General features: G+C 42.6%; 1 protein-coding gene across 1 annotated transcript in view; it reads right to left on the bottom strand.

Moving 5' to 3' along the window:
* Positions 1 to 900: 900 nt before the first annotated feature.
* The window catches only part of LOC121552631 (methyltransferase-like protein 24), a 72,571-nt gene continuing 62,255 nt past the window's right edge, over positions 901 to 11,216 (bottom strand). The window contains exons 4-5 of the mRNA XM_041865603.2: positions 8,881 to 9,106; positions 901 to 1,407 (exon numbers count right to left, since the gene is read on the bottom strand). Coding sequence (XP_041721537.2) covers positions 1,090 to 1,407; positions 8,881 to 9,106 — 544 coding nt within the window. The 3' untranslated portion in view covers positions 901 to 1,089. The remainder of the gene's footprint in view (positions 1,408 to 8,880; positions 9,107 to 11,216) is intronic.

Genomic DNA, 11,216 nt, shown 5'->3' with positions numbered 1-11,216 from the left:
GAGGTCATATCAGGGAGGGGAACAGGGAGTGGTGATTCATCATCGTTGAAATGATAGCAGCTTGTTAGGAGGAGAGTAGAGCTCACATAACTTTACATAAACCTCTGTAGATATAGAGGCATTCATTTGCATGAGTACAGTACTTTGGTTAGCGTGATAAATGTGGTATTGGCCAGAAATACAGTGAGCTCTAAAAGTATTGGGACAGTGACACATTCATTTGAGGGTATTTTCATCCATATCACGTGAACTGTTTAGAAATCACATCACTTTTTGTACATAGTCCCCCATTTTAGGGGACCAAAAGTATTGGGACAAATCCACTAATAAGTCTATTAAAGTAGTCAAAAGTTTAGTATTTGGCCCCATATTCCTAGCACGCAATGATTACATCAAGCTTGTGACTTTACAAACTTTTTGGATGCATTTGCTGTTTGTTTTGGTTGTGTTTCAGATTATTTTGTGCTCAAAAGAAATTCATGGTAAATAATATATTGTGTAATTTTTGAGTACTTTTATTGTAAAGAAGAATATATATTTCTAAACACGTCTATATTAATGTGGATGCTGCCATGATCACGGATAGTCCTTAATGAATCGTGAATAATGATGAGTGAGAAAGTTACAGATGCACAAATATCATACCCCCAAGACATGCTAACCTCTCACCATTACAATAACAGGGGAGGTTAGCATTTTTTGGGGGGTATGATATCGATGCCTCTTTAACTTTGACTACTTTAATACACATATAAGTGAATTTGGAGGGACTATGCACAAAAAGTGCTGTGATTTCATAACGGTTCACCCGATATGGATGAAAATACATCTCAAATTAAAGCTGACAGTCTGCACTTTAAGCTCATAGTCATTGTATCATTTCAAATCCAAAGTGCTGGAGTAAAGAGCCAAAACAACAACAAAACTGTCACTGTCCCAATACTTTTGGAGCTCACTGTAAATATCCAAAGGCAAACATCCTATGGAATTGACGACTCTTTCGTTTTCCATCGTAGCTGGACTACATTTCCCAGAGTTTCCCCTTCTCACTGGCCAGAGGCCTGTCTGTCAGTCAGTCAGTCAGTGCTCTCAGGGCCTCCACTGATTGTTGACCCAGCCCAGTGTATAGGCACTGCTGGCGTTCAGAAAGTTCCTGTGCAGGAAGAGGCGGGGCTTGGCTGGGTCGCTGTAGTAACGGAAGAGGCGGAAGTGAGCGCGCTCCAGCTCCTTCAGCAGGCTGAACCAATAGCGCACCACGGATGGGTCGTCCCCATCCACCTCAAACCCCGCCCAGTGGAGGTGGACTTCTAGTAGTAACTGACCCACTGAGCTCAGAACCCCTTCTAGAACCAGGTTCTCCAGAATCTTCCACTCCGCACTCTCCATGTCTGCCTTCAGAACATCCACCTGGAACAGAGAGTGGGAGAAAGAGAGAGGGAAGATCTAAATTGCATACTCCTCGTGTCAATTATTTATTTACACTAGATGACTGTGTGTTGAAGCCACTGTGCTTCCATCTTGGCACTCCCCCACCATTGTAAAATATATTTAGGAAGTTATAGAAATTGATTTATTAATGTCTAGATTCGTTTTTGCCACATTTATTCTATTACAGACACCTTATTGCATACTTGTAAAATATTATGTGAGCAAAACATATAAATAAAAAAGTATAGTTTTTAGAGATTAATAATGTTACTGTCCCCACTACAACAACAAAATTACTTAAATGCATGTAACTTTGTCCTTGAAACATTTAATTGAAATACTGTAGAATTCCATTCATTCCTATAGATGGGTTGGTTGTTTAGCAACAAAACTGACGTGTGTGCAAATATGGGGCAAAACAGACAGGGTTGCATTAGATTATTGTAAACTATATTTAGTCTTCAATGTTTATTGAAAGCATAAATACATTTGCACAATCAACACTTGTCGTTTCTCAGATACATCGCTACAGTTGTTGGTTAGCTAGCTAACACATTTTAGCCATATTAGCATAGACGTAACGTCAGTCAAAACACCTCAAAACAAAATAATACTGATAAAAAATAATATGCCATTCAGCAGACGCTTTTATCCAAAGCGACTTACAGTCATGTGTGCATACATTTTTACGTAACAAGACATGGTATCAAGTATTAGATCAAACTAGATAAAACGAGCCACCTACGATTCCCCACATGGCAGCCTCTTGGAATTGTTGCTAGTTAGCTGGCCATCCAGAATCACAACAACACACAGACCATCTATAGATGGGTTGGCTGACAACGTCACGAAAATGGATAGACAGGGGCACACTCCAACACTCAGACATAATTTACAAATGAAGCATTTGTGATCACTGAGTTTGCCAGATCAGAGACAGTAGAGATGACCAGGGATGTTGATTAGTGTGTGAATTTGACAATGTTCCTGTCCTGCTAAGCATTCAGAATGTAATGAGTACTTTTGGGTCTCAGGGAAAATGTGTGGATGGAAAAGTCCATTATTTTCTTTAGGAATGTAGTGCAGTAAAAGTAAAAGTTGTCCAAAATATAAATAGTAAAGTAAACTACAGATACCCCCAAAAAACGACTTAAGCAGTATTGGCACTCCTACTGGGGAGTGCCAATATGGCCGACCGGTGGCTTCAAAGCCTTTCAATGGCCAATACATACTGAAACATCATTGCCTCGCGTCCTCTCTCCTCATCTCCTTCTCAAAAGCCATTGGATGAGAAAGCCAGAGGCCCCGCCCCTCTGACCTTCTCCTCCAATGGGTTTTGATAAGGAGACGAGGAGAGAGGACGCGAGGGGTATGCAATTGAGATCTTCCCAGAGAGAGAGAGAGAGTCAATCATGATGATATCTAGCAATCAGTAGGGAGAGATAAGATGGAGAGAGTAAAAAGTACTTTTGATGGAGGTGAGGGGAAGTTGGTGCAAAGATTGAGCGAATTATTAAGAGGTTGAAAAAGAGAGATGTACTGTATCTGTCTGAGTGGAGGACGAGGAGGATATGAGGGGGGTGAGGGGGGATGAATGTGGTATAAGGTCTGTGAAGAGGAGAGGGGGAGGAAAACACATTAATTTTAATAACGGCCTCAAGATATGATCTTACTGAGTCATCATATGCATGGCCTACTTTCAATGCACATCTATTAGGCATTGGGCTGCTGTTTAAATGTGTTGGAGTATTTCTGATGTCAGGTTAACTCCTTGACCCCATACTTTTTAAAAGCCTTATTAGTGAACGTGCTTTAATCTCTTTGCTTTTGACATTTTATCTAACCAATTTATTCTCTCCTCTCTCCTTCTCCCCTGTACTTTACTACCCCCTCATTGGCCGATTGCCAACATGTCATTGGTGACATCCCCATTGGCAACTTCAAATGCTGCCAATGATATTTGTCAAATAGTTGACCCAAACTCTCCACACACCAAGCATATCTCTCTAATGTTACAGTGTAAGTGATGAGTTTCTGACCTGTCTCAACAGAAAAACACTTCTTCTAAGGGCTACAGTCAAATGAACAACTGAACCTGGCTGGCTCTCGGACATATTGCTTATTCTGTCTCTGGGTCTCCCAATGGATAACATCCCTCCCCAAGGCAAATACATCTTTCTTAATTGGACAGACATGTCATACAATGAGAACTGCCCTAACCAACAGGGATGTTATGACCCATGACCCCACCCCCCCCCCCCTGCGTATGTGTGTGTGTTTTTGGTTTTACTATCCTTGTGGGGACCAGAAGCCTTCACAAGGATAGTAAAACACAGAAAATTCGGGGACATTTTGCCGATCCCTACAAGGAAAAAGGCTATATGAAGGTCTTACAAATCCCATAATGGTTCTACACAATAGATGTTTTTCTCAGGGTGTGCACTGAGTAGGCCTACTTTCAATAACTTCATTCTATTTGACAGCTGTCTTCTCCCTGTTGTACCATACAAGGCAAAACCTAAGGACTTCACACACACACATCCCTCTCAAAGTCCCCTAAACCCCCACCACCAGCAGTACGTCTGCGCTTCGCTTCCCCTGTATATGGGAAGTTGCAAGGACTGGAAAGATGCCAGTTTTGCGTGAACATCCGTATGGTGGCATAGCTCTGAATAGATCTCCGACTGCTCCACTAAATGGCCTGTGCCTGGAGCTGGGAGGATTGTGTCTGTGTCTGTGTGTGTGTGTGTTTGTCAGAGAGTGAGAGAGGAATAGAGATATGCAGACAGAAACTACTTTGACGGGGAGGATTGGAAGAAGGGCAATAACTGATGGATTTGGGGAGGGTGTGTGTGTGTGCGTGCTTGCTTGCTTGCGTGCTGGGTGATTTAGCCTAAATTGTGGTCTACTGAGGGGAGGGAGGTTCAGTGGTGCCGATGGGAGTGTGAGATGGAAGGAGCTGTTATTTAGTCCTTCAGAGAGGCTCTGCCTGAGTTTGCCTTCTCCCAAGGTCATCAGTAGCATTGTCTTATTCCTACCTGTGCGTCTTTAACACTGTAGGCCTATAGCATTGCTATAAAGCCTGGCAAGCAAGGCTAGAAGCTATGTAAACAACCGCTTTCTCCTCTTGTCTCATCCTCTGTTCCCCTGTAGTCCGGGGATATTGTTCTGGAGTTGCATAACAGCATGGAAACAACTAAAAAAGATGGCTATCATCTACCCTGAGCCTGAGGTATGGTGGTGCCTTTTACCTTTGGGCCACACACTCAGTCCGGACCTTTAGTTCTGAAGTCTCGCTCAAGCAGTAAAGTCATTGTGGTCCCCCAGGCTCCATATAGGGAGAATGTCAGAATCACTCCATCAACAGGAAACATGTTTTAGTGTTCTTTGTTCATAGCCCGCAACGTCTCTCTCTCTCTGTGTGTGTGTTTGTGTGTGTGTGTCTGTGCCTCACCCCTAAAGGTTTCCTTAGATAAATGCACAGCTAGATACACACTATTTTTTAAACCATCGCCAAAGGTGGAGTCCTCGACAGAATCACTTCTCTGTGAGAAGAGGGGAACTTTACTTCCCATTCAGAGAGAAGCTATTCCCCTAGCTGCAGAGAATATTCAAGTTGAGTCGGCCTTCAACTGAAATGAAAGCCCCTCAGCCATTAAACAGCAGCACCCACAGTTTGTGTTCACCCCCAGCCAGGGGTCACTATGTCTCCATTACGATGAGTTATTGTTGATCAAAATGTCTGTCCATAAAGCTGCTTTCAGATTAAGGATACACATTTGTTGGCAGAATGGTTTAAAGCCGTTGGACTGACTAACACAAGATAACAAGTTTGAGTCCGACTCAACACAAGATAACAAGTTTGGCCTGCGTGATTTTTTTGATTGTATCAAGAAGAGATTAAGTATTTTGTGTTCTTTAATTAGTGGATGTGAGGTGCAGGGAGAAACGTCTGAAACAGGCCTCTCCAGAGACTATCGTAATGAGCAGACATTTAATTACACATCGATGGGACCAGGAGAGAGAGAGGTTCTGTTCAGCCTCTCAGTGTCCCCCAATAACTGGTACAAGACCTGTTCTGTTTCCAAATCTCCCTGGAGTTACTGGTCCCAACTGGTCCCCAATTGTTCCCCACAGCTGGTCACAACTGGTCCCCACAACTGATCCACAACTGGTCCACAACTGGTCGCCACAACTGCATGATAACCAACCCTTACAAGTATAAGGAAAGGCCTGCGCTGTGGGGGAGATACAATGGAAGCCATGTTGCCGGCTGTGTGTCCCTCTAGTGACAGTGTGGATGTGAGACATTGAGAAGTGTCTCTGTTTGTTGTTCTACTGTCCATTAGGAGAAAGCAAATCAATTTGCATGAGATCTGAAGGACTGCTGAAGTGGTGTTAATCCCCATGGAGACAGGCTCTGATGCTGACTAGAGTGGCATATGACTCATTTATGAGCTGTGTAATCACCGATAAAGAACACAAATGAATTATATTATTTTGATCTATAGAAGCAACTCATCAGTTCTCTCTTCTTCTGACACAAAGCTGGAGAAAGAAAAAAGGCAGAGCGAAGAAAGGCAGACAGTTATTCTTTAAGCATGCTGTGTACTCACCTTAAAAGCCCATTATGGAGATGTGTGTGTCGCATTGCATCTAAAGCAGGTACAAGGATAGGGTCTGTCCTTTACCTCACACACACATGCACACCCACACGCACGCACACATGCACACCCACATGCACGCACGCTCCAAAAAAAGGAATTAATGGCTGATGCCTCTAAGCATGGACTCGCTAATGCTAGGCGCCGGTGCATTCTGCTCAAGAGCCTGATTTAAATTTGCACTGATTAAACTGTTGCTCATGCCAAAAAAAGTAGAGAAAAAACAGAGTGATGAATTAGGCTGAGGTAACCTGCCATCTGGAATATGCAGTTAAAAATTGAGAGGTTATAATTAATTATATCTTGTGAATGGGAATAATGAGAAAATAAAGTTTATTTTGGTTGGTTTCTGGTCTAGAACGTCACATTGACACAATTCTGATGGCAACGCGTGTAGTGTAGCTGACTTGTAACTCCTTCCATAGGATGCATAGTTCTGATCTCTCCTGCCTACTTCTATGATGCCATCGCTGTGTTTTGGGAAGGGCACCGTTCTACAAACTGCTGTGTTCATGCACGCGTTGCATGTGTGTGTGCGTGTGTGCAAGTGAGCATGCGTGTGTGTGGGTGCGTGTTTGCAAGCATGCATGAGAGTGTGTGTTTGTGTGTGGATGTCATTGATCTTGTATGCAGATCCATATCTGATAAGGCAGAACACAGAGCCCTGGGGGACTCCAGAGAGTTAATATTCTGAATGATAACATTTAAAGGAGGAAAGCCATAACTATAAGCAAAGATGATGGATATACTGACAAGATACATGCCTCTCCGCCCTAACATTGGGAGTCGTTGTCCACAAAGCTGCACAGCGGGCTGTCTAGCTCCCGCCTATTCTTTCTTTGGATTGATGGATACATCTCATTATTGTAATCCTTTTTTTGAATATTCGGTGAGGGTTGTTGACGTCAAATGCCTGTATTCAATGGAGAGAGATGCTATGCGACTAGCCTCATGCCATGAATATGCATAGCCATCTCGAGATAACTCCGATATAAAGTGTTTTTTCTCAAAGTTGCCGGGATGTCACATGTCCTACTTATATCACTACACTCGTAACAACTTAAACATTACGAAACATCCATTAGATCAAATAAACCTCACGTAGCAAATAAGCCATTCATTATTTTGTTGACAAAATTCAACACTCTCTCATCGACTAGAATCACCACTCTCGACGGGTCTGACCTAGAGTATGTGGACAACTACAAATACCTAGGTGTCTGGTTAGACTGTAAACTCTCCTTCCAGACTCACATTAAGAATCTCCAATCCAAAGTTAAATCTAGAATCGGCTTCCTATTTCGCAACAAAGCCTCCTTCACTCATGCTGCCAAACATGCCCTCGTAAAACTGACTATCCTACCGATCCTTGACTTCGGCGATGTCATTTACAAAATAGCCTCCAACACTCTACTCAGCAAATTGGATGTAGTCTATCACAGTGCCATCCGTTTTGTCTCCAAAGCCCCATACACTACCCACCACTGTGACCTGTACGCTCTTGTTGGCTGGTCCTCACTACGTTTGTCGTCAAACCCACTGGCTCCAGGCCATCTATAAATCACTGCTAGGCAAATCCCCGCCTTATCTTAGCTCATTGGTCACCATAGCAGCACCCACCCGTAGTCTGCGCTCCAGCAGGTATATCTCACTGGTCATTCCCAAAGCCAACACCTCCTTTGGCCGCCATTCCTTCCAGTTCTCTGCTGCCAATGACTGGAACGAATTGCAAAAATATCTGAAGCTGGAGACTCTTATCTCCCTCACTAACTTTAAGCATCAGTTGTCAGAGCACCTTACCGATCACTGCACATGTACACAGCCCATCTGAAATTAGCCCACCCAACTACATCATCCCTATATTGTTATTTATTTTGCTCTTTTGCACCCCAGTATCTCTATTTGCACATAATCTCCTGCACATCTAGCATTCCAGTGTTAATACTAATTGTAATTATTTTGCACTATAGCCTATTTATTGCCTTACCTCCATAACTTGCTACATTTGCACACACTGTATATATATTTTCTGTTGTATTTTATGACCTTATGTTTTTTTTTACCCCATATGTAACTCTGTGTTGTTGTTTTTATCACACTGCTTTGCTTTATCTTGGCCAGGTCGCAGTTGTAAATGAGAACTTGTTCTCAACTGGCTTACCTGGTTAAATAAAGGTGAAAAAAAATAAAATAAATAACAAACAAAAAAATTGACCTCCATAGAAAAACTCCTTGCATGGTATGCAAAACAACAAAAAAACACCACCTGCTGGAGGGAGACAGATTCTCTGCCGAGTTGGGCCTCTCTCTTCCTCTGAGTTTTCTGCCCTCCAGGGCAAGAGGAGACATTAGTGGAATGAATGATGAGGAGGCATAGAGAGGAGCTGCTACTGGAGTCAACGTGCAGCTTTATGTGATAATAAAGTTCAATCTTCCAGCTCATAGGGAGAGAATATATACATTTTCGTGTAGCCTTTTTCGGTCGAGGTGAGAAAGATAAGGAATTTGTTTTTATGGTGACTTTTATAGTGTCTTTTGCATGGATTGTTTGTATTGTGGTCATGGATATGACATAAAAGACAGGTACTGTATATTGTGCACTGTGTAGGATGTTGGTCTGTGGAGTAAATTATCACTGTATTTAGTATAGTACATATACTCTCTGAATATAAGCCCATGCATGACTTATTCCTTATATTTGATTCAGGACACATTTGCCCATTTGGCATTTCATTCACACCTCTCCCTTTACATGTAACCCCCTCCTCCTCTCTATGTGCCCCCTGACCTGTCTGTGTCCAAAATCGTTGAGGATGGCGGCCAGTTTCTTGGTGTTGCCGTGCTGTCGCTGGACGGGGATGGCTGGGTTGGGGTCCCTCCAGTCTATGGAGAGACGGTGGAGCCACATGTCTGACTCCTGCAGGTGGGCCTGTCTTAGGCTGGGGTCAAAGCAGTGTACCTCACAGCCCGCCCTGGCCAGAGAGCGCTCCAGGGTTTTATCCTCCACACCCAACCTATGGGAGAGAGAGGGGAGGGAGGGAGATTTTTAAAAAGGGAGAGAGAGGTTATATACATCATATTTGATGGATGGATGAGTGGATGGATGGATGGATGGATACAGATATAATGATATATTGTATAAGTACTTTTGGGGAATCGTTTGTATAGCTGCTAAAGCTGAAAATCACTGCTCACTTAATAATTCAATGTAAGGCTGAAAGTATGGGAGGATATGAGCATAATATTTAATTTCTTCTTCCCACTGCGCACAGACATCAATTCAACGGCTATTCCAAGATGGTTCAACGTAATTCCATTTAAATGATGTGGAAACAACATTGATTCAACCAGTGTGTGCCCAGTGGGTTGCTTGTTGTCAAGACTGACGAAGGCTCATGTTTCACTCCCCCCTCTCTTTCTTTCTTTCTCTCTCTCTTCTCCCCCTCTCTCATTTTCTCTCTCCACCCTTTCTTCTCTTCCCACTCTTTTCCTCTTTCACTGAAAGCTCCTTGTAGTTTGTAAATCTATGTAGGCAGACCTCTCTCTCTCTCTCTCTCTCTCTCTTTCTCTTTCTCTTTCTCTTTCTCTTTCTGAGTAGCTGAGTGTGTTGTTTGTGATGTGGCTTGCTGTATCGCTATACAGTATTTGTAGCTCAGGGAGTATCTCTCAAAGTTCATTTGTCACGGATGAGCTACTCTGGTCTCTCATAGACAACCATGCGTTTAGGAGGGGGGTGCAGGGATGAGATGAGAGAGGAAGGGAATGCTCCAGACATCTCTGTTACTCTCTCTGCTAAATGATTCAGTTAACACAACCACTAATGGTAACATAGCAGGCCTTACCAGGAGAGTGGCTCGTGCTTCGCTACCGTTTTAGTCAAATGATACTTCAGATGACAGTGCTTGCTGTTTTACATGAGAGGATGGGGGAAGAGACAAAGTACTGTAAGTGGTGACTCTGGGTGACTCTAAAGTGCTTATATAGATAAAGGTTGTCTATAGAGAGTAGGGTGCTATTTGGGACTCAGACCATGTCTGTCTGACTGCTGCACTGGATTAGATGTCTGATAGAAGAGGGTGGTAATCATACGGTGTTTTACCATCAGTTATCCTCTGTCCCACAGGACAGGACTGTGTGGCGAAAGTGGGGAAAGACAGAATGCCTGCTGTGTCAGAGAGAAAGAGAACACTTCTTCAAACATGGGGATTATGGTGAATTCCCTGTTGACCGTGGTGTCATGACAACCACAAGGGTCTGTGTGTGTGTGTGTGTGTGTGTGTGTGTGTGTGTGTGTGTGTGTGTGCGTGCGTGCATAAAACGTACAAATACATGATAAAGTACAGAGCAGTTATAGACAAGAACAACATAATATATGACATTCAATTCAAAATAAAAATAAAATAAGAGTTATATAGTGGAAAGACACCAAGAGACAACAAAAATACTATTTACACAGTATTCATGTATACATATTAATATTCTTATATACAGTACAGTAAATTTAGATCTTTAGAAAGAGGAGAGGGGCTCTGATACAATATTTTTTTAATTTGTTTTTTAAAGCTAAACTTGCTTTGAGCGTGAATCTTGTAAATAGGGTGTGAATATCACTGTCCTCATGTTTACATTTACATTTACATTTACATTTTATTAATTTAGTAGACGCTCTTATCCAGAGCGACTTACAGTTAGTGAGTGCATACATTTTTTATACTTCATGTACTACATGTTGAACTGCAGTCAACACCAAGCTCCCTTCTAAAGATCCCTAATGCCATGGAAGATCACTTATCCTCTGTGAGCTGGGAACGTATCATAGCAAACTTACTCCCTCTCTCCAACTCAAACTTAACTCTAACCACTCTATCCCTCTCTCTGCCTGTTTCTCTTGCTCTGTTTGTCTTGTATCTTCCTTGCTTTTGTCTCTTTCGTTTTCTCTTTCTCTGTCTCTGTCTCTCTCTGAGTTCTAAAACACTTATCTGAGTAATGAAGTGTAGTCAGTCAGAGCGTATTACCCTCCTCTATTATCTATACCTTCCATTCATATCTCCTCCAACCTGTAGAGCACGCATGCTCATTCACTAACACAAACACAAACATTCAACGTCTACATCATTAAACGCT

This window comes from Coregonus clupeaformis, chromosome 36 (assembly GCF_020615455.1).
Source record: "Coregonus clupeaformis isolate EN_2021a chromosome 36, ASM2061545v1, whole genome shotgun sequence".
Lineage (NCBI taxonomy): Eukaryota > Metazoa > Chordata > Actinopteri > Salmoniformes > Salmonidae > Coregonus > Coregonus clupeaformis.
This window is presented reverse-complemented; position numbering and strand designations above follow the sequence as displayed.